This window comes from Myotis nattereri (genome assembly GCF_964212035.1).
Source record: "Myotis nattereri genome assembly, chromosome: 2".
Lineage (NCBI taxonomy): Eukaryota > Metazoa > Chordata > Mammalia > Chiroptera > Vespertilionidae > Myotis > Myotis nattereri.
The window spans coordinates 204,585,391-204,607,956 of NC_138076.1; the positions used below are offsets into that span (position 1 = coordinate 204,585,391).

The 22,566-nt window shown below is 43.7% G+C and overlaps 1 protein-coding gene and 1 long non-coding RNA gene across 4 annotated transcripts in view; one reads left to right on the forward strand and one right to left on the reverse strand.

The window, feature by feature from the left end:
• CRY1 (cryptochrome circadian regulator 1) overlaps nt 1-18,555 on the reverse strand; it is a 46,467-nt gene extending 27,912 nt beyond the window's left edge. For 2 of the 3 annotated variants that reach the window (XM_081083799.1, XM_081083800.1), the window contains exon 1: nt 17,762-18,537. In XM_081083799.1, the coding sequence (XP_080939925.1) occupies nt 17,762-17,919 (158 nt within the window). In that variant the 5' untranslated portion in view covers nt 17,920-18,537. Of the gene's footprint in view, nt 1-17,761 lie in introns of all 3 variants that reach the window. The other variant, XM_081083798.1, reaches the window with a different exon arrangement.
• A 407-nt stretch (nt 18,556-18,962) lies between these two features.
• LOC308513627 lies at nt 18,963-21,132 on the forward strand. The gene is made up of 2 exons (XR_013995563.1): nt 18,963-19,201; nt 20,977-21,132. It is a non-coding gene; the product is annotated as an uncharacterized lncRNA (long non-coding RNA).
• Nucleotides 21,133-22,566: the final 1,434 nt, after the last annotated feature.

Consider the following 22,566-nt stretch of genomic DNA (forward strand, 5'->3'; position numbering starts at 1 on the left):
AGAGTGACCATAGAAGGATTTTTTTGATACCCTACTGCCTATTCAACATCTTCTTTTAAAAGTCCCCTCAAACCTTCTCTTCCCATGTCTTACAATCTTTGTTAATAATGATTCCATAATTAAAGTTATTCAGGCCGAAGTGTCACCTGATTGGTCAGAATAGGATATGCTTATGTTGATTAACAAACAAGCCCCAAATAAGTGGCTTGACAAAACAAAAGTTTTTATGTTGCTTATGCTGAGTTTACTGCAGTTCTAGGTAGTTGTTTACCAAATGGTGACTTTATCATTCTAGCTGCTTTGACATTGTGGCTCCATAACTTGAACAAAAGTACTCCTTCATAACAAGGGAAAAAACAGAGAAGCATATAGGGGCCTTACATTGACTCAGCCAAGCACTTACTTACACAATTAATTGGCCATAACTGATTATGCTTCTCTCTGCCAGGTCATTGCTCTTTATCCCATTTTCTGTCCTCCCTTCCTTCCATCAGTCATTCCATCCATCTTTCCTTCTAGAAATACATACATCTATTCTTTGCTTCTATCCAAACTTATTCCATCCTTGTCCCTTCTCTCTCTCCAGCCTAATTTGTAGCCTTCTGTCTAGCATTCCTCTTGTTCATTCAAAGTGAAGGTCATTCCTTCCATCAGTCCTTTCCCTTTATTTAGTTTTAGGAATACCACCTCTGTTCTGATGACTCACAATTTTATATTTTCAGCCTACACTTCTACTTTGGACTCCAGATTTAGTAATCCCACTTCCTATGCTGTATTACCTCTTAAATTTCTATCCAGATTCCAAGTGTTCTTATCATTTTCACCATTACCACTCTGATCCATGCCACCATCATCTCTTCAAGATAAGTATATTAGACTCCTAAGTGGTCTTCCTATTTCTGCCCTTTGCCTGATACCCATTTTCTACCCAGTCCAAGTGGTTATTTTCAAATTTAACTCACATCATGTTCCAACCTGTGCTTAAAAAGAGAAGCAAGAGTATATGAAACAAAAACAAAGACTGATGAGACAGAGAAGAATGGACAAAGGTGGAATGGAGGGTAGGATGGCAAGAGAGTCAAAAAAGGGAGGAAAGGAGGTATGAAGGAACAATCAAACTGAAACTTAAGAATCCTAAGTCTGATACAGTTTTCAGTAACAAAAAAGGGTCAATTTGATTTAATTACTAATAAGTAAATTATGAACATGGGCCTCACATTCCATATACACTTGATTTCACAGTTGAAAATAAGAAATGCCTTTGTGGATGATATATAACAGAACTTGTCTATGCTTAGAGAAATATAATAAGTGAAACAAAATGAACCCAAAGTATTATCCATTTCTCATTTGGTAAAGAGATTCATTTAGAATCACATTAACTTTTAATCTCCTCAGAGATATTTGAGAGTTAATTATTTGTAATTTAATACAATACAGGATCACATAGTCTGTTATATCCTTTCATTTATATAACCAACATTTGGGCATCCACATAGGACATATAATTCTAGTCCTTGGAGTCTCAAAATAAGACTAGATGTGTAAATTTATTATTATAGTAATATATACACAGTATTACTTAAATCCCTATTGTTAAAGGACATATAAAAGCAAGGCAATTTTAGAGGAAGATCTCTAAAATTTTATAAAGGTATGACTAATACGGATTTTTAAGTATCTATGACAGTATCTATGACAGCACTTAGTGACAGCAGTTTAAATTAGACTTTACTTAAAGTATCTTTAACTTCTGAGGTGCCAGGGTCCAGCCCCAGCGGTCCAGGGGTTCCCAAAGGTGTGGACGGAGTCGGCGAAGAATGTTTTACACAGAGACAGTGTTCAGAACTCTCTAACTCTCTTTAGTCTCTGTGGATCTTCCTGTGCCTGGCTGAGGCCACAGAGAAAGATCCTGAGGCAAGCTGAGCCTTTATTTTATAGTCAGAGGTAAACAAGGTAGTGGTTTCCATAGTTACACTGTTCTTGTGAGTTTCACTTGTTTTGACCATAGCTATACTGTTCTTGTGAGTTTCACTTGTTTTTGTTCTTGTTCTTGCTGCACTTCCCTCAGCCCATTAGCTTCCCAGATAAGATATAGGGAGCATCATAAGGTCAAGCCTAATTATGCTTAAGAGGACTGTGCCCTCTAAGTTGGGACTTGTTTTTGACTTTGCCAACAGGTCAGTCCGAGGCTTAATCCTATATTGGCTCCCCACACGGAGGTCGATTTACACTAGTACTAGTATAAGGCTATGTAATTTATACCTCCTTAATCCCCAAATCACATAAAGATACCTGAATCTAGGACTTCTATTCTGTGTGTATTTTTAGAAACCATTGCGTGTGACACTATAATAATAGGCCAAAAATCATATTTCAAATCTACTTCTAGACTTTAGAGTTTTAAAATAGAACTACATAAAATCTGTTCAACACATGTACAAAAGCAAATGACAGAGCCACACATAATGGTTTTCTGATATTCCTACCAGAAAACTCTCTTTTCCTAATAATGCTAATTTTACTCTAGATTTATGTTTTTCAGAGGCAGGACTGTGAAATAAAACAATACAGTATAAAACAAAACAATAGGAGTGCCAGGGTTGAAAAAGTCTATGAGAGATGATACAAGCACCCAGACCGTGGTTTCTAAACATTCTTCTCCACTAAGGGTTCTACAGAGCAGTGGCTGATTCAGGGCTAAGCAAGGAAATTACACAATGAACTGGAGCATCTCAAAAATGCCACAAAGGAAGAGCTCTAGAGAAATAAGATGGATGTGTGTCAAAATACAGATGGATGCCAGAGCTGGAACAATTTAAACAACAAAATAAACAATAACAGACTATAACCCAAAGAATAAAACAAATACTCATGAGCCCATCCTATATAATAAAAGGCTAATATGCAAATAACCAACGGCAGAACAACTCAACAACCAGTTGCTATGACATGTGCCGACCACCAGGGGGCGAGCGCGGAACATGGCAGGTGTCGGCCATGGTGGGATGGTGGAGCAGGTGAGCGGGGCGCCAGACCAAGGAGGGGTGCTGGTCACTGTCATCGGGACAAGCCTCTGAAAATTCTTTGCTCCTATGGGCCACGGTTCTGCCCAGCACTCACACTTGCTGCTGGCACCAGCCCCACTAGCACCAGCTGCCGGCACTGGAGCAGCTGCTCACACCTGCTGCCGGTGCCTGGTGCCTGCCCCAACAGCAGCAGGTGTGAGCGGCGGTTACCAGCCCCGATCACCCCTCAGAGCATCTCCACCTCCCCCTATTCCTGAAGGGTGATCAGGGCCGGCAGCTGCCTCTCGCACCCGCTGCCAGTGTCTGGCGCCGGTCCCAATCACTTGGCACCATCTGTAGGTGCAAGCAGTGGCTGACAGCCCTGATTGCTCCTGAGGGGCGATTGGGGCAGTAGCCGCTTGCACCCACCCTACTCGCACCTGCTGCTGGTGTCGGCTCCAATCGCTCTGCGCCTTCAGCGGGTGTGAGCGGGGCCAGTGCTGTCAGCGCATGGGAGCGAGGCTGACAGCAGACAGGAGACCAGGAGCCGAGGCAGAAGGGGCTGGGTGGGGGCGCAGAGGATGGGCCAAGACCTACCCCTGTGCCCACTGCAGCCTTGTGGCCCAAAGATCCTTTCAAGGTGCACGAATTCGTGTACTGGGACCCTAGTATTTTTATACTAGAGGCCTAGTGCACAAATTGGTGCATGGGTGGGGTCCCTCACAATCTGGGACCCCTCAGGGGATGTAGCAGTGCTGAAGTGGCTATGTTTTACATATACAAAATTAGAATTATTATATCTTCCAGGAAGATTGTTCATTTTAATTACTGTGAAACATCCCTCTTTATCCCTAATAACAGTTTCTTACTTAAACTTTTATCTAATATTAGAAAAGCAACACAACCAGCTTTCTTTCTATTAGTGTTTGCATGATATAACTTTTTCCTTACTATTGACTGTAGGCCATCTAAAACTCCATATTTAAAATACATTTTTTTTATAAGCAGCATATTTTGGGTTGAACCATATGAAATTGCTAATAGTTTAGTGTTATTTATCTACAAAACAGAAATTTTATATAGCTCAATCTAATAATTGGTTATATTTTTAAATTCAAACAATCTTTGTTAACTGGAAATGTGATTCACTTGTAATTACTAAGATTAGTAACATACATAGGTTTAAATTTACCATCTTTTTATTTTTTATTTTTATTTATTTATTTATTTATTTTAATTAAATCTTTATTGTTCAGATTATTACATTTGTTCCTCTTTTCTGCCCCCATAACTCCTCTCCTCCCAGTTCCCGCCCCACCCTCCGCCCTCACTCCCCACCCACTGTCCTCATCCATAGGTGCACGATTTTTGTCCAGTCTCTTCCCGCATCTCCCACACCCCTTTCCCCCCCAAGAATAGTCAGTCCATTCCCTTTCTATGTCCCTGATTCTATTATAATCACCAGTTCATTCTGTTCATCAGATTATTTATTCACTTGATTCTTAGATTCACTTGTTGATAGATGCATATTTGTTGTTCATAATTTGTATCTTTACCTTTTTCTTCCTCTTCCTCTTCTTAAAGGATACCTTTCAGCATTTCATATAATCCTGGTTTGGTGGTGATGAACTCCTTTAGCTTTTCCTTATCTGTGAAGCTCTTGATCTGACCTTCAGTTCTGAATGATAGCTTTGCTGGATAAAATAATCTTGGTTGTAGGTTCTTGGTATTCATCACTTTGAATATTTCTTGCCACTCCCTTCTGGCCTGCAAAGTTTCTGTTGAGAAATCAGCTGACAGTCGTATGGGTATTCCCTTGTAGGAAACTGAGTTTCTTTCTCTTGCTGCTTTTAAGATTCTCTCTTTGTCTTTTGCTCTTGGCATTTTAATTATGCTGTGTCTTGGTGTGGTCCTCTTTGGATTCCTTTTGTTTGGGGTTCTCTGCACTTCTTGGACCTGTAAGTCCATTTCTTTCACCAGGTGGGGGAAGTTTTCTGTCATTATTTCTTCAAATAGGTTTTCAATATCTTGCTCTCTCTCATCTTCTGGCACCCCTATAATTCTGATGTTGGTACGCTTGGAGCTGTCCCAGAGGCTCCTTACTATCCTTGCATTTTTGGATTCTTTTTTCATTCCGCCCCTCCGGTTGGGTGTTTTTTGCTTCCTCGCATTTCAAATCATTGACTTGATTCTTGCGCTCCTCTGGTCTGCTGTCGGGAGTCTGTATAATATTCGTTATTTCAGTCCGTGTATGCTTAATTTCTAGGTGGTTCCCCAATATAAGATCGAGGGTCTCATTAGTTTTCTTGTAGATCTCATTAAGTTTATCGGCGGCTTCTAAACAGTTCTTGAGAGACCTTAAAAGTGTGGTTCTGAACTCTATATCTTCCATTGACAATTTTGTCCTGTTTCTTTGTCTCCGCATTTTGTTATGCTTCCTTGGTGCACCCCCTAGTGGTCTTTGTGCGCAGTCTTGTAGTTAAGCCTTGATTGTTGTAGCTAATACCAGGGAGGGTTTGACCTCCAGGCCAAGTGGCTGTGAGAATCAGCTGTGTCTGCAGTGAGAGAACTTCTGTCCTCTAGGGAGGTGCTAATCTAGCCTTTGCCTGAGGCTATCCGGCAAATGCCTCTGTGCAGGGCTTGGGCGGGGCGGGTCGCACAGGATCAACAGGGTGGGCCAGAGAGAGCAGTTATGGCGGCTCTCAGTCCTGTCCCCAGGGGCTCTGCCTCTCTGAGTCCCAGCAACTGCTGCAAACCTCGGAGAGAAAGCTGCACTCGCTCTGACTGAAGCCAGACAGTCCCGCTTCTCCCGTTTGAGTCTGGGTCCCTAAAGACTCGCCCGGATCTGGAGCTCAGAGTCTGCGACTCCCTCCCGATTGAAAACGCCAACCGTGCCCTCCGCCGCCAGCCCGCTCCGCGCACTCTGCACCTCAGAATTTGACTTCAGCACTGCGCCTCCTCTGAGTGTCCGTATGCATTTCTCTTTCCTCCTAGTTGTAGGACTTCCACTCAGCCAGCGTTCCTGTGGTTCTGGGTGATGTCCGTTCCGTCTTTTAGTTTCACTTTTGAGGTAGTTGTTCAAGGCAGCAAACTCCGGCGTTAACCTATGCCGCCATCTTGGTTCTCCCCCAATTTACCATCTTAATATTTGTACCACTTGTTCTAAGTCTCGTTTCTTGCCTTCTTTTAAATTAAGTTTTTTAATTATACCATTTTCCTCAATTCTTAAGATTGTTAGTTATAACTTCTTTTTACTGTTCTTTTGGAGGTTACCTAGAAATCAAATCAATGAGTATTTTGATTCTTTAACAATGCAAAGACCTTAGAACAGGGGTGGGCAAACTTTTTGACTCGAGGGCCACAATGGGTTCTTAAACTGGACCGGAGGGCCGGAACAAAAGCATGGATGGAGTGTTTGTGTGAACTAATGTAAATTCAAAGTAAACATCATTACATAAAAGGGTACGGTCTTTTTCTTTTTTAGTTTTATTCATTTCAAAGGGGCCGGATCCGGCCCGCGGGCCGTAGTTTGCCCACGGCTGCCTTAGAATATACTGACTCCATTTAATATATAGGTGTATACCAGTGGTTCTCAACTTTCCTAATACCATGACCCTTTAATACAGTTCCTCATGTTGTGGTGACCCACAACCATAAAATTATTTTCGTTGCTACTTCATAACTGTAATTTTGCTACTGTTATGAATCGTAATGTAAATATCTGATATGCAGGATGTATTTTCATTGTTACAAATTGAACATAAAGCATAGTGATTAATCACAAAAACAATATGTAATTATATGTGTTTTCTGATGGTCTTAGGCGACCTCTGCGAAAGGGTCGTTTGACCCCCAAAGGGGTCGCGACCCACAGGTTGAGAACCGCTGGTGGTCCTTAGATTGGGAGAGGGAGAGACCCACTGGTGGCATGGTCCATACCACTTTTATGATTTTTAAAAAATATATTTTATTGATTTTTTACAGAGAGGAAGGGAGAGGGATAGAGAGCCAGAAACATCAATGAGAGGGAAACATCGATGAGCTGCCTCCTGCACACCCTCCAATGGAGATGTGCCGGCAACCAAGGTACATGCCCTTGACCAGAATCGAACCTGGGACCCTTCAGTCTGCAGGCCAATGCTCTATCCACTGAGCCAAACCAGTCAGGGTGCACTTTTATGATTTTTTTATAGTAAGTTACTAGTAACGCACTTTTATTCATTCATTCTTTCACACTTGGTCATTTTATTGAGATACAAAAATAAACATAGAATTCCCACCCTAATGCCTCTCAAATTTAATTAAAATAAGGTATAAAAACTATTATATTACTTATTAAACTTTATTATTAAAGTGCATGGCACCAAGGAAACACAGGAGAATCAAATCTGTCAAGGACGGCCATAAGATTTCACAAAGATAATATTTGATACAGGTCTTTTATTATCACAGCATTTCACTTTTTGGTAACAGTGTAAGATGATCTTCAACAGAAATATCAGGTAATCTTCTGGAACTGAATTACTCTAATGTAAGTATATGTAACTTATACCACCCTCATTTCAAAAATCACATAAGATGTATTTGCAATCTAGGCTTCCTACTAATCTTTGTCTATTTTTAGACAGCACTGCATTGTGACCTCAAAAGGACAGATAAAATCAAGGACATCTATTTGAGGACTTTATAGTACCTACATGGAATTAAATAAAATCTGTTAAATAAAATCTGTTTATAAAAGGCAAATGTATTAGAGAGCTATATATAGTGTGGGGCAAAAGTAGGTTTACAGTTGTGACTATACAAATCCGTTTATTCTTGTATTATTTATTTATTAATTATTCCCATTTTTAATAAACAGAATTCTTAATTTTAATGAAATTAAATTTATCAATTTTTCCCTTTTAGTTAATGCTGTGTGTGAACACGGGTACATGTTTACAATAACACGTGTCCTGTTTAAGATGTCTTTGCCTCTCCTAAACGCATGGAGAGTCTTTCCTTCATTTTATTCTACATGAGCATTATTGACTTACTTTTCACATTTGTATCTACAATTAATTTTTGTATTACTGTGCAAGATAGGTATCCAGATTTTTTTTTTCCCCCACATGGATACCAAGTCACTCTTATTTTAGGAGGAAGAATATTTAATAATCTGAACACCTGGATTCTAGTTCCAACTCTTTAAAACAATGAGCAAACCACTGATCTCTCTATAAGTTTCCTGATCCAATTCAAATCCATATTTAGAATCACTGGATTAGGTGCCCTTCAAGTGTTTACAATATAGCAAGGTGAAACAGTTGTAAAAGCATCATAATATATTGTAAAAAGTGTTGTACAATGCTTAGTAATGCTTTTGTACTCAAGACTAAAATATCTGAACTGACTAGACAACACTGAAAATTATATAAAGACAAAAAAAGTGAAGCAGAAAGAATTACACAGTTCCTGTCACACAGTTATTTTGTTTAAACAGTGTAAATCATAACTGGTAGATGCTAAGTAGAAAGTATTATAGTATACCTGTTATAGAGTAGACATAAATAATTGGTACCTGATGGGTTGGCAAAACAAAAACACAGTACAGCACAGGATTTGAAAGAGATAAACTCCTTCCTACCCTATTATGAATAAGTCCAATGATAAATAAAACTAAGATTGGGGGACATGTTATAAAAGAATTCCTCCCCCTCCCTCCCAACTCTCTCTCTCTCTCTGTTTTCTCATAAGTCCCAATTTTAAGAGTGAGAACACTGGCACATAATCATTAAGAAAAGTGTCTGAAATGTTGAAGCTACAGGTTTTTTTAAAGCTACAGATGGAAACACAACTCTTTTTAAAAAATCATGCTCATGACAAAAAGATTAACAGAGAATCTAAGTCCATATTCAGGATAATCCGATGTAATAAAAGCCTAATATGCTAAGTGTCAGGTCGTCCAGTCAGCCAATCAAAGCATAATATGCTAATGATATGCTAAGGACGCTCAACTGCTCGCTATGACATGCATTGACCACCAGGAGGCAGATGCTCCAACTGGTAGGTTACCTTGCTGCTGGGGTCTGGCTGATTGGGACTGAGCGAGACAGGCCGGACATGCCTTGGAGCCTTCCCGTGGTTCCTCCCTGGCTGGCCAACCTCCCACATCCCTCCCTGGCCCCGATCATACAACAATGGTGTCCCTTAGCCTGGCATGCGCCCTCTCACAATCTGGGACCCCTAGGGGGATATCAGAGAGCCGGTTTTGGCCTGATGGCCGAACGACCGGTCACTATGATGCGCACTGACCACCAGGGGGCAGATGCTCAATGCAGGAGCTGTCCCCTGGTGGTCAGTGTGCTCCCACAGGGGTACTGCTGCTCAGGCAGAAGCTGAGTTCACGGCTGGCAAGCGCAGTGGCAGTGATAGGAACCTCTCCCTCCTTCGTGGGGAGCAGGCCTAAGCCAGCAGTCAGACATCCCCTGAGGGCTCCCGAACTGCAAGAGGGCACAGGCCGAGCTGAGGGACCCCCCCCCCCCCCGAGTACATAAATTTTGTGTACTGGGCCTCTAGTACTATAATATTAATAGATAACACACAGAATGAATAATATCCTATTCCACTAACCCCTGGTAAACACACATACACCCCAACAACAAACTTTAAATAGGAATGTGCACACTAAACAGAGAACAGAAGTCCAAGAGATAAATCTTGGCAAGAGTAACAGAATACCGCCCGGCCAACATGGCTCAGTGGTTGAGCATTGACCTATGAACTGGGAATGTATTGTGGTTTTACTGAGGCCTTTTTAGGAGAAAAGGAGGAGACTCTATACAGCAGGATAGTAGAGTGCATAGTACTGGGGAAGGAAGGTATAAGAAAAGTTTAGGAAGAGCCCTGGCTGGTGTGGCTCATTGGACAGAGCATGGGCCTGTGCATCAAAGGGTTGCAAGTTCACTCCACACCTTCTCCCCACCCCTGGTTACAGGGTTGCAGGAGGCAACTAATCTCACATGGCTATTTTTCTCTCTTCTCTTCCCCTTCTACACTCTCTGAAAAGGAATGGAAAAAATATCCTCCGGTGAGGATTAACACAAAAAAGAATGGATGTTGAACTTTATCAAAAGTCTTTTCAGCATCCATGAAGATGATCTTACAATTTTTCCTTGGCCTATTAATATTTTATATTAATATACATATCCAATATAGAATTATCCTTGCATTTTCAATATACATGTAGAATATTCTTCTAAAGTATGAATTTGTATTCTATTTGAAAAATTTGTACATTTTATTCCTAAATGATATAGGATTGTAATTTCTTCTTCTTTTACTATGCCCCTGAACAATGCTTCTTATAGCACTGAAGTTACATGTTCTTAACTGTTTGGTAGAACCAACTATAAAACAACTGAGCCTGGACATAACTCATTAACAATATTCTTTATTCCTTCTGTAAGAGCTTTGCTTTCAAACAATCAATAAAATGGAAAAGCATCTGGCAAGTCTACCCAAGAAACAAAAAAAGAAAGAAAAATAAAACCTATTAGTAATGTGAGAAATGTCAGACTAGATTAAATGGTAGACATGTTAGGAAAATAAGAATTATTATCAAATTCAATTAACAAACTAACTGAAAAGAAAACCTAAGAAAGTTAATAAACACCAATGGAATTGAAAAGTATGACAAAAAATGGCCTACATCAGTAATTGTTTCTAAACAGAAATCTACTCACATTAAGTCAAGCTAAAACAAAGAAAAAAAAGTATTGGAAGAATACTGGAGTGTCTCATGGAGCCTGTGCTCAGGAAGTATAGTCAAGTAAAAAGATTCTAGAATGTTAGAGCCTAGGACACCTGCTCCTTTTTGGAACTGAATGGTCTTGTTTGTTCCTTTCTGCACATGTGCTCATTTTCTTTTTTCTATAATCATCTTTCTATGCTAAGAGACTTAGTGTTTTATGATTGCTCAGTGTTAAGGTCCAATACCAACCAAAGAGAGTCTCTGTATCCCTTTTCCAAACCTTCATGCTCCAATTTGATACATTGTGGGTCAGGCATTGACTCTAGATCCAATAAACTATCCACAGGAGAAAGAGGAACAGTAGATCACAGAGCTACTAAAGTGGAAGCTAAAATTCATCCTTTTAGTAAGGGTTTTGATGTGGGTAGTTTAAGGTGTAGACTGTGCAGGTACACTAAAATATCTACAAAAAGAATCTGCCTCTTCCCCAAAGTCCCCAACCCAAAAGGCTTTTCAGGTGAATTCTAGAAAACCTTTATGGAACATAGAATTCCTGTTATTTGTACCACTAGCGACCATAGAAAGGAAATAAAATTACCAACTTATCTTATGAGACTAACATGATCCCATAATGTAAGGCAGGAAACCATAAAAATCTTAGAAGAAGCCATCGGCAGCAGAATAGCAGATATTTGTCGTAGCAAGATCTTTACCGATATAGCTCTTAGGCAATGGAAACTAAGGAGAAAATAAAAAAATGGGACTAATATCAAAATAAAAAGCTTCTGCACAGCAAAAAAACAACAACACCCATCAACAAAACAATAAGAGAGCCCACTGCATGGCAGAACATATTTGCCAATGTTATCTCTGATAAGGGTTTAATCTCCAAAATTTATAGGGAACTCATACAACTTAACAAAAGACAAACAACCCAATCAAAAAATGGGCAAAGGACCTAAATCAGGGGTCCTCAAACTACGGCCCGCGGGCCACATGCAAATACAAATATTGTATTTGTTCCTGTTTTGTTTTTTTACTTCAAAATAAGGTATGTGCAGTGTGCATAGGAATTTGTTCATAGTTTTTTTTTAAACTATAGTCCGGCCCTCCAACGGTCTGAGGGACAGTGAACTGGCCCCGTTTAAAAAGTTTGAGGACCCCTGACCTAAATAGACACCTTTCAAAGGAAGACATGCAGAAGGCCAAGAGACATATGAAAACATGCTCAAAGTCACTAATCATCTGAGAGATGCAAATCAAAACAACAATGAGGTACCATCTCACACCTGTCAGAATGGCTATCATCAACAAACAACAAGTGCTGGCCGAGAATGCAGAGAAAAAGGAACCCTCTTGCACTGCTGGTGGGAATGCAGCCACTGTGGAAAACAGTATGGCGTTTCCTCAAAAAATTAAAAATGGAACTTCCATTTGACCCAGCAATCCCACTTCTAGGACTATATCCCAAGAAACCAGAAACACCAATCAGAAAGGATATATGAACCCCTATGTTCATAGTAGCACAATGTACAATAGCTAAGATTTTGAAACAGTCTAAGTGCCCATCAGCAAATGAGTGGATTAGAAAACTGTGGTACATCTACACAATGGAATACTACGCTGCTGTAAAAAAGAAGGAATTCTCACCATTTGCAACAGCATAGATGGAACTGGAGAGCATTATGCTAAGTGAAATAAGCCAGTCAGAGAAAGATAAATATCACATGATCTCACTCATTTGTGGAATATAATGAACAACATAAACTGATAAAAACAGAACCAGAGTCCAACCTATGAGGGAAGGCAGGGGGTGAGGGGGTAAGAGATCAACCGAAGAACTTATAAGCATGTATATGAGCATAACCAATGGACACAGATGGGGGGGGGATGGGTGGGAGAGGGTATGTGTTAGGGATGTTGGCTGTGGGAGCGCACTGACCACCAGGGGGAAGCTCCTGTGTTCAGCATCTGCCCCCTTGTGGTCAGTGCATGTCATAGTGACCAGTCAACCGGTCGTAATGATCGCTTAGGCTTTTATATATATACATTACTAATTAACCCCAATGAGCTCTGTCTTATAGGTAATATTTATCAACATGTATGTGAAAAATTAAAGCTGAAAGAAGTTTACAACACAAGACACCAGCACACATATTAGCCATCATAGCACTAATGCTTTCACTTATCATGCAGCTACTGAAATACAAGACTGTACACATGCGAGGGAATGACAGTAACAAAGTCAAATAATGTCTTACTGTTATTATGAAAACTAGAGGCCCGGTACACAAAAATTTGTGCACTCGGGGGTGGGGGTCCCTCAGTCCGGCCTGTGCCCTCTCGCAGTCTGGGACACCTCGGGGGATGACCACTTGCTGGCTTAGGCCTGCTCCCTGGGGGATTGGGCCTAAGCTGGCAATCAGACATCCCTCTGGCAGCCCAGCAGCCCTCAGGGGATGTCCACTTGCCAGTGGGGAGCAGGCCTAAGCTGCAGTCAGACATCCTTAGTGCTGCTGAGGAGGCAAGAGAGGCTCCCACCACCACCGCTGTACTGGCAGCCATCAGCCTGGCTTGTGGCTGAGCAGAGCTCCCCCATGTGGGAGCGCCCTGACCACCAGAGGGCAGTTCCTGCATTAAGCGTCTGCCCCCTGGTGGTCAGTGTGTGTCATAGTGACCAGTCATTCCCAGTCGTTCTGCTGTTAGGGTCAGTTTGCATATTACTCTTTTATTATATAGGATAGAGGCCTGGTGCACGGGTGGGGGCCAGCTGGTTTGCCCCGAAGGGTGTCCCGGTTCAGAGTGGGGGTCCCGCTGGGGTGCCTGGCCAGCCTGGGTGAGGGGCTGATGGCTGTTTGCAGCTGGTTACACCCCCTTCAGGGTGGGGGTCCCCACTGGGGTGCCTGGCCAGCCTGGATGAGGGGCTGATGGCTGTTTTCAGGCTGGCCACACCCCCTTTATGGTGGGGGTCCCCACTGGGGTACCTGGCCAGTTTGGGTGAGGGGCTGAGGGCCGTTTTCAGGCTGGCCAGCGACTGAAGCTCCCAGCCTCTCCTTTTTTTCTTTTTCTTTTTTTCCTGGGATTTATTTACCTTCTATAATTGAAACATTGCTGCCGTCACTGGCGCTCCCAGCTCTGAGGCCACGGCCGGCTGAAAGCAGGTATCTGGGGTTTGTTTAGCTTCTATAATTGAAACATTGTTGCTTTCGGGCTCAGAGCCAGGCCACGGCAGGCAGGGAACCTTGGCTTCCTCCATCACTGGAGGAAGCAAGTCTCCTGCTCGCTTCAGCTGCATGGCTGCCAGCCGCCAACTTTGTTGGCAGTTAATTTGCATATTGCCCTGATTAGCCAATGGGAAGCGTAGCAGAGGTACAGTTAATTACCCTTTTTGTCTTTTATTAGATAGGATATTCTGACTTCACAGACACCTGGAGTCTCAGGAAACCATAAGTGTCCCTGGACCAATTCTGAAAACCACTGTTAAAGGGCTGAGGAACCAATAATGAATCAATCCCACTCTTGTGTAATTTAATGAAGGAGTACCACAATAAAGAAGTAAATCAATAAATATATAAATTCAGGTAGTGATGAATGCCATGAAAAAACAAAACAAAACAGGACGAGGAGGTAAAAGTGAAAAGTGGGAGGTGTGGGGAAGTAGTAGGGCAATTACTTTACATGGGATGGTCAGAAAAGGCTTCTCTGAGTAGGGATATTGAAGGAATGATCCCTGCTAAGGTCTGAGGCATAGGAATGACATGATCTGATTAAAGTTTTTAAAATATTACCTTACTTCCACATGGAACAGACTGGTAAGGCATAAAAATGGAAGTAGGGAGGCTATTTCACTAGTCATGCAATGAATGCTGGTGACTTGGATAGTATAATAGCAGTGGAAGGGTGAGATTTGACTGGATATGCAAGTTATTATGAAGGAAAGGACATAATAATTGCTGAAGGACTAGACATGAGGTTGTGAGGAAACAGAAATGAAGGGAAGATGGCTCCGAGGTTCTTGCAGAGCAATGAGGTAAATGTTGCTATTTATTATGATTTAAAGAAACCTTGGGAGATGGGAGAGTGGGGGCAAGACCCAGCTTAAGATGTTTAATTAAAATCAGAGTAAAAATGCTGAATATGAGAGTCTGGAACTCAAGACGAAGTCAGGAGACGCACAATCCAAAACATGGGACTATTTCTATTGTGGTTACCAGTTTTATTTCACTCATTATTTGACAATGTGAGTTTCTGGGTGTACAAAGTAAAACAATATATAAGCCCCCTGCTACAGAAGCTAACAGTCTAGATTTTATAAATTTATAAACTGCTCTAGAAAAAACTTACTATAGACATTTAGATATTTACCAAAGGCTTCCAATTTAATAGCAACTGACAAGCATTTACTACTACCACTCACATTTTAAGCATTTTACATTTGTTAAGTAATTTAATCCTCCTAACAATCTTATGAAAAGGGAATTATTACTCTATTACTATAAGATACTATTAATACATTAAAATATATATTTACCATCTTTCCCTGAATCAACATTAATGACACTAATTCTGCTAATGAGTGTTTTATAGTTGATGTATCATTCCCATCAACATTCAAACATACTGTAATTTCTCCCATCTTAAACAAAATCCTCTCTTGATTTCACATCGCACTCTAGGAACCACATTTCTCTGATCCTATTATAGCAACACTTCCTAAAAGAGCTGTCTATGTAAGCTGTCTCCCACCTTTCTCCTGTCAGCTTCTCTTGAGCCATTCCAAAAAGGCTTGTGTCTTTACACTACTGAAACCACTCTATTCAAGATTATGAATGGCCTCAAAATGCTAAATACAATTTTTAAATTTTCATCCTCATCTCACCTGACCTATCAACAGCACCTGACCATAGGTAAAATACTCTCTTTAAAATACTTTCTTTACTTAGCTATTCAGACACTACACTCTGCTGGTTTTTCTTCCTAACTTACCAGATGTTTCTCCTCAACATCTACCCATTAGAGCACCCAAGGCTCAGCCCGTGGATCTCCTCTCTCTTTAAAAAAAAAACTCCATTTTTTAATTACAGTTGATATTCAATATTTTTCTTTTCTCTTTTCTACCTATGCTTATTTTCTTAATGTTCTCATATAGTTTCATGGCTTCACTAGAATATAGCTTCAACAAGGTAGGGACTTTGTTTTGTTTTAGCTGTTTAGTTTATGCTGAATGCTGGCACATAACACAGTGCCTGGCATATATTAAATGCATGACAAATGTATGTTCAATGAATGAATAGATGAATAAATAGCTTTAAATATATATATAAACTGACGACTCTCCAATTTATACCTCCCGCATAGATCTCTGTCTGCTCCGAATTCCAATTGCCTGTCTGCTATCTGCATTTGGATGTGTAATAAACAGCTCAAATTTAACCAAGTTCAAAAGAGAACTCCAAACACCCTCCCAATGGCTTCTCTAACTTCATTTTCTTAGCAAAGTGCAGTTCCATCCTCCTAGTTCCTCAAGCCAAATATTTTTAAAGCATTCCCAGTTCCTCTCTTTCTCTCACACCACATATCCAACCAGCCAACAAATACTGTGGATTCTGCCTTCAAAATATACTCAGCATTTGACTACTTGTCACCACTATCACTAAGGTCCAAGCCATTCTCACCTTTCAGCTGGATGAACAACAGCCTCCTAGCTGCTCTTCCTGCTTCTTGTCCATCTGCACACTCCACCGCCTTCAGTCTGTTCTCAGAATCACAGCCAGAGACATTTTTTTCAAACTTAAGTCAGATCATGTCACTTCTCTGCTCATAATCCTGCCATTATTCCCACTTTTCTCTTTGAGTACAAGTCCACAACTACCTATAAAGCTCTACTCAATATGGCCCTGTTACATCTCTGACCACATCTACTACTTTTCCTCTCACCTATTCTGCTTCAGTCACATTGGCTTCTTCTGCTGTTTGTTCCGAAGGTTAAGGACATTTGCACCTCGGGGCCCTTTCTCCGACGTCCCACTGCCTAGAATGCTTCTCCCCTAGACAGCCGCAGTCCGTATTTGCTTCATCACCTTGTTAACTTGCCACCTTCTCTGAGTTTTTCCCAATCGCCACAATTTAAATTGCAATTCTAATCCCAACCTCTTATAATCTTTATCCTCCTCCTCTGCTCTGTATTTCTCCACAGCATTTCTCCACCACCAAATACTATATATATCTTACTTTCTGGCGCCTATGCTCAAAAAGGACAAGAATTTTTTGTCTTGTTTTATTCACTGCTATATCCCTGGTGTTTAAAGCAGTGCCCCATATACAGCAGGCGGTCACTCTGTTCATCGAACACTTTCACTTCCACCAGAGGGCCGAATAAGCCCCTCGCCTGGCATTTCCGGGAAGATCATCCCGCGTCTCTAAGGTTTCCTCCAGGCCTCTGATCCCTGGAAGGATTATACTTTGCCTAGAAAGAAAAGCCGTGTTGCCCAGCCCACCACCAGGGGGAGCTCGAGAGGAAGAGCTGTGAGCAAAGAGAAACCAGATGTGATCTCCCTTGCTTTTCCTCCGTCAACCTCGAGGTGGAAGAAAACTGGGTTTGGAAGGCGACTGTGCTGAATGCTATGAATTACCGGGGACACAACCGTAAACACGAAAAACCGAAATCCTTCCGAAAGCCACAAAGAGGCCAAGGAAACCAACCCACGGGGTCGCTGAGAAATGGGCGGGTGTTTCCTCAACCCCGCCACTGAGAAGTCCCCATACAATCCGGGGGAGAGTTCCCATGAGCGCCGAGACGCGTAATTCACACTCGGAGGCCAGGCTGTCCCAGGCTGCCAGCACTCCCGGGCCAGAGCACTACCCGGTCCATCCGAGTTCGTACCCGAAGCAGCTACAATTCTTCAAGCGGCGTTAAGCAAGGCGGTCGGACCCCGGGCTGAAGTGCCCAGATGGGGCTGATCTGTCAAGTCCCGACTCATTAAAACACCGACAGCAATTTCCCCCGAGATTTTTGACTCACCGCCACCTGTTGATGCCCACGTTGGAGGAGCCCGCGAACCAGGGGTCGAGGATGTAGACGCAGCGGATGGTGTCGGCGCCCCGAATGCACTCCTTCAGGGCGGGGTTGTCGTGGAGCCGGAGCCCCTTTCGGAACCAGTGCACCGCGTTCACCCCCATCCCGGGAGCGCGGCGGGCGGCGGGGCACCGCCGAGCTCCTCCGCGGAGAAATTCAAGGCACGAGGGTCCGGCTCATCACCGACACCTCCGCTTCCAGGAGAACCGCCGCAGCCCGGGCAGGAGGACAGGGCGGCCGAGGGGGAAAAGGAAACAATGAGTCCGAGGAGCGGTCCGGGGAGGGAGAGGGCGCTGGAGGCGCAGCCGGGAGCCGAATGGAGGCTGCCCGGTCGGCGGAGTCCGGGTGTGACGCCCTTTAGGAGCCGGCGCCCGCCGCACCCGCCTGGATGACACGCATAACTCCGAGGGCCGCCGACCCCCGGAGGGTGAGCGAGTTCCAGGGGCTCGAGCCGCCACGACAGCCCGAGCCGGTCCCCGGAGCCCCTGGAGGCTCGTCACGGAAACCTCGCCCCACCGAGGCAGTCCCTGAGGAAAAGCGGCCCGCCCGAGGCGAGCCACCGAGGAGGAGGAGCGAGGACTCGGCACCCGCCGGCCACGCTGCTTCTCGGCCCAGGAGCGAGGACGGAACACGCAGGCGACGGTCGAGGCCGCTGGAGGATTGCCGGCCGGTGACCGGTGTCGAGCCGGCCCGGGTGACTCCGCCGCCACCGCCGCGTCAGCGGCCGCGGCCCCGCCCCCAGCTCCTGACTGGAAGGCGCGCTGCCCACGTGACCACCGGCACCTCACGTTTCTGAAGTGTGTTTACTACAGCGGCGCGGACTGGAGAATGTGCTCGCTCTTCGGTCCCCTTTAGGGGGCGGCAGCCGTTCGATCTCAAAACTGTCGGTCCTCGCGGAGAAGCCGGTCTCTCTACCTCAGTCCCTTTTCTCCGCGGACTGGTCGCGGTTGCCGGGTAGGGCCTTGGGGTGTTCACAGGCCCCACGTGAAGGAAAGCTTAGCCCCGCCCCCGTAGCCATGAGCCTCCTCCATTGGCTGAGGCTCGCTGAGACCCGGATGAGCACGGGGATGCGGGCAGCTCGCGGGCGCGCGCTCGGCCGGGGAAGGTGCGCGTGCGCTCTCGCAGCATTCCGGCGGAGCTAGGGCGGGGCCGCCCGGCTGGCGCACGTAGGCACTCCCACGGGTGGAGGGTCCCTAGAAGGCCCGGGGGCGGCTTTGTTCCCGCTGAGAGTCTGCGAGGGGTTCCTGCAGGTAGTGGGGGCAGGTGGGGTGGACGGAGGAGAGTAGGACGGAGGAGGCTGCACGTAGGCTCGGATGCCAAACTGCGTGCATCAGTCCAGCTCTGTGCAAAGAACCCTGCTTTGGAGTGTGCAGCGCCATTCCAAAGGTGCTGTAACCCTTGAACTTGCCCTGGGGATGTGGAGTAATGGCCGGGCGGGTGCCAAGCATTCCTGGACTTCTAGTAATTCCCTAATACTAGCGAATATCAACAGTATGTGAGCCCTCGTCTCTCCCGTTTAGTGGGGCCTTTGCCCACCTTACAGGAGGACATTGAACTAATCCATGCCATTCCTTATTCATGTGATGCCCTTATATTCATTCAACAATTACTGAATGAGCCAGACACTGCTCAAAGTGCTGGAGATACAGGAGAGAAGAAAATGGGCTAAAATCCCAGTTTACAATCTGCATCCCTTAAACCTTTACTCTTTGCTATTTTTTTCCTCCATAAAATGCTCTTCTATGGCACCTGCTGCTCACTGCAACTACCTTTGCCCTACCTAGTGTATTTCTACACCTTCCCTTAGACTCAGATGCAGGGCAACCTAATTTGTAAAAAGACTCCTGCCCACCCCACCCCCCGCAGGTCTGATAACCACTTATCACACCCGCGATTATATTGATAAGACAATGAGAAGTGTCTACTTCAACACGAGTGCAAGTAGGTGCTCGATAATTGTCCCTAATACTATAATAATGTGTCTCTGATTCCCTCTAAAGCAGTGGGTTCTCAACCTTCCTAATGCCGCGACCCTTTAATACAGTTCCTCATGTTGTGGTGACCCCCAACCATAAAATTATTTTCGTTGCTACTTCATAACTGTAATTTTGCTACTGTTATGAATCGTAATGTAAATATCTGATATGCAGGATGCATTTTCTTTTTTTTTTTAAATATATATTTTATTGATTTTTTACAGAGAGGATAGAGAGTTAGAAACATCGATGAGAGAGAAACATCGATCAGCTGCCTCTTGCACACCTCCTACTGGGAATGTGCCCGCAACCAAGGTACATGCCCTTGACCAGAATCGAACCCGGGACCCTTCAGTCTGCAGGCCGACGCTCTATCCACTGAGCCAAACCGGTCAGGGCAGGATGCATTTTCATTGTTACAAATTGAACATAATTAAAGCATAGTGATTAATCACAAAAACAATATGTAATTATATATGTGTTTTCTGATGGTCTTAGGTGACCCCTGTGAAAGGGCCGTTCAACGCCCCCCACAGGGGTCGCGACCCACAGGTTGAGAACCGCTGCTCTAAAGTGTGACTTGTTAAGGACCATGGCCCCATCCAGTTCTTTTTTTTTTTGCATCAATACCCACCCTGTACAGAACCTGATACATAAGCATTCAAACGTTGATTGAATGACTGAGTTAATGAATGCTGTTTGCCCCCAGAGTCTGGCAAGGTTAGGAGGAAGAAGGATACTGCAATTGCTACTGCCTGAACTGTGTGCTTTAAATTCATGGAAACCCTAGTTAGTACCTGTGAGTGTGACCTTATTTGAAAAGAAGATCAAGTGAAGATGAGGTCATTAGGATGGGCCCTAATCCAGTTTGTCTGAGGTCCTTAAAAAAGGGGTAAATTTGCACACAGACGCAGGCACACAAGGAGAATGCCTTGTGAAGATTGGAGTTATGCTGGGGGGCCGGTGGGCGTTCAGAGCTAGTCACCCCAAGATATGCCTCAGTGGTATGCAGATGAACCCTGCAGGCTCTAGAGGAACTCCTGCCTCCCACCTCCACTACCCAGAAGAATCTAAATCAGGAGCTTGACCTATGAAGAGAGTTATCAGCAGAAATAAGCTTTTAAGTATCTATATGGTAGGGCCAACTGGTAAATTACTGAACATGTGCTTTCCTCCTCCCTGCAGTGACCTCCTGAAGCCCCAAGGTGCATTGCCTCACCCCAGCTCAGAATATTCCTTTTCTGTCTCTGAACCTCTTGTGCATGTGGGGTCTCTGACTCCCACATGTACGTGGGATTCCCATACATATGTACGTATTAAATTTGGTTATTTTCTCTTGCTGTTCTGTCTCATGTCTTATCTGACCATCCAAAGAAGCTTGAGGGTAGATAGAGGAAAGCGTTTTCCTCCGCCAGAGCTGCAACAGGGCCAGGAACTATGTACTCAAAGCTAAGGGAGCAGCCTGGAACAGATCCTTTCTTATTGCTTACAGAGGGAGGGAGCATGGCCCTGCCAGCACAGTAATTTCAGACTTCTGGCCTGCCTCACTGTGAGGCCATAAATGCCTGTTGTTCCAAGCTACTTGGTTACTAGCAAATTAATAACAGTAATATAAATTCAGTCATCTAGTGAGCCAGGATGTCTGGAGAGTATTCCCTACCCCGGCTTTTGTTGCCACACAGAGGACATAGCATCTTTTCCTTGGTTTCTTAAGAGCATTTAAAATTATATGTGAAAACTCTTTGTTCACTAGAAAGTGCTAAACAGTTGTTTTTAGCAATGGGACGAGCCTTGGGTAATTACCATTCTGAGGGGTCCATGACCTATGCAGAGGATGTTGCATATAGAGCTGTGCCCTCGCTTGGATTGCCTCCTACTCCAGGGCCTTTTGTACTTTTAAAAATACAGTGTTTCTCATTTCATTTTAGGCAGTTTAAAAGTAAGCAGATTGTGTCTAAAGACATTAAGAATTGTTTTCAAGCATCCAAATGAGACAGTGGGAGGTAGAGGAAGAGAATATTGATTTGTGTAGAGTTGACTTTTGATGTTCATTCAATGAAGATGGATTTTTTTTTAACAGACAGCTGCATGTGGGTGGGTGTGTAACTTTCATTTACACATCTAAGTACTAATTTATTATAAAAGTGTCAGTATTGTTAACTGAGCACTTCTCAAAGACTGAAGGGTTTTTATGGCATATAGACGATTACTTTAATATATCTTTATTAAATATACTAGAGGCTCAGTGCACAAAATACATGCACAGGAGTCGGGGGGGGGGGCGTGTCTCAGCCTGGCAGTGGGACATCCCTCTCGCAATCTGGGATGCTGTATGCACCAGTGACCATACTTTTCATACAGGTGAAAGGTGTCTTGCTGTTGTATGGGCAGCTACATTTTTTTGCCCTGATTATAAAAAGTAGTACATAACATGGTCCTTCTGAGGCAGTAGTACCATTTTCCCCATCTTCTGGATAGAAAAACTGAAGCAGAGAGAAGTTAAGTAATCGGCTTTGTCACACAGTTATAAGTGTCAGAATCAGGGCTGACCACAAAATGTGCAAGCCGGAGTCCATGCATGTTATCACTGCCATCATCCTGTTTTTTCAGTGTTAGAGTAGCCTTGCCAGGTTTTAATTTTTAAATCTAAGAGACTGTTCCCAATATATAGGGTAGGGTCCCTAGGCCTGGCTGGCGATCAGGGCCGATCTGTGGGGAGACTGGTGGGTGGGGCAATTGGGGGGCGGGGGGGAGGGCCCTGCTGGCACCTGCCTT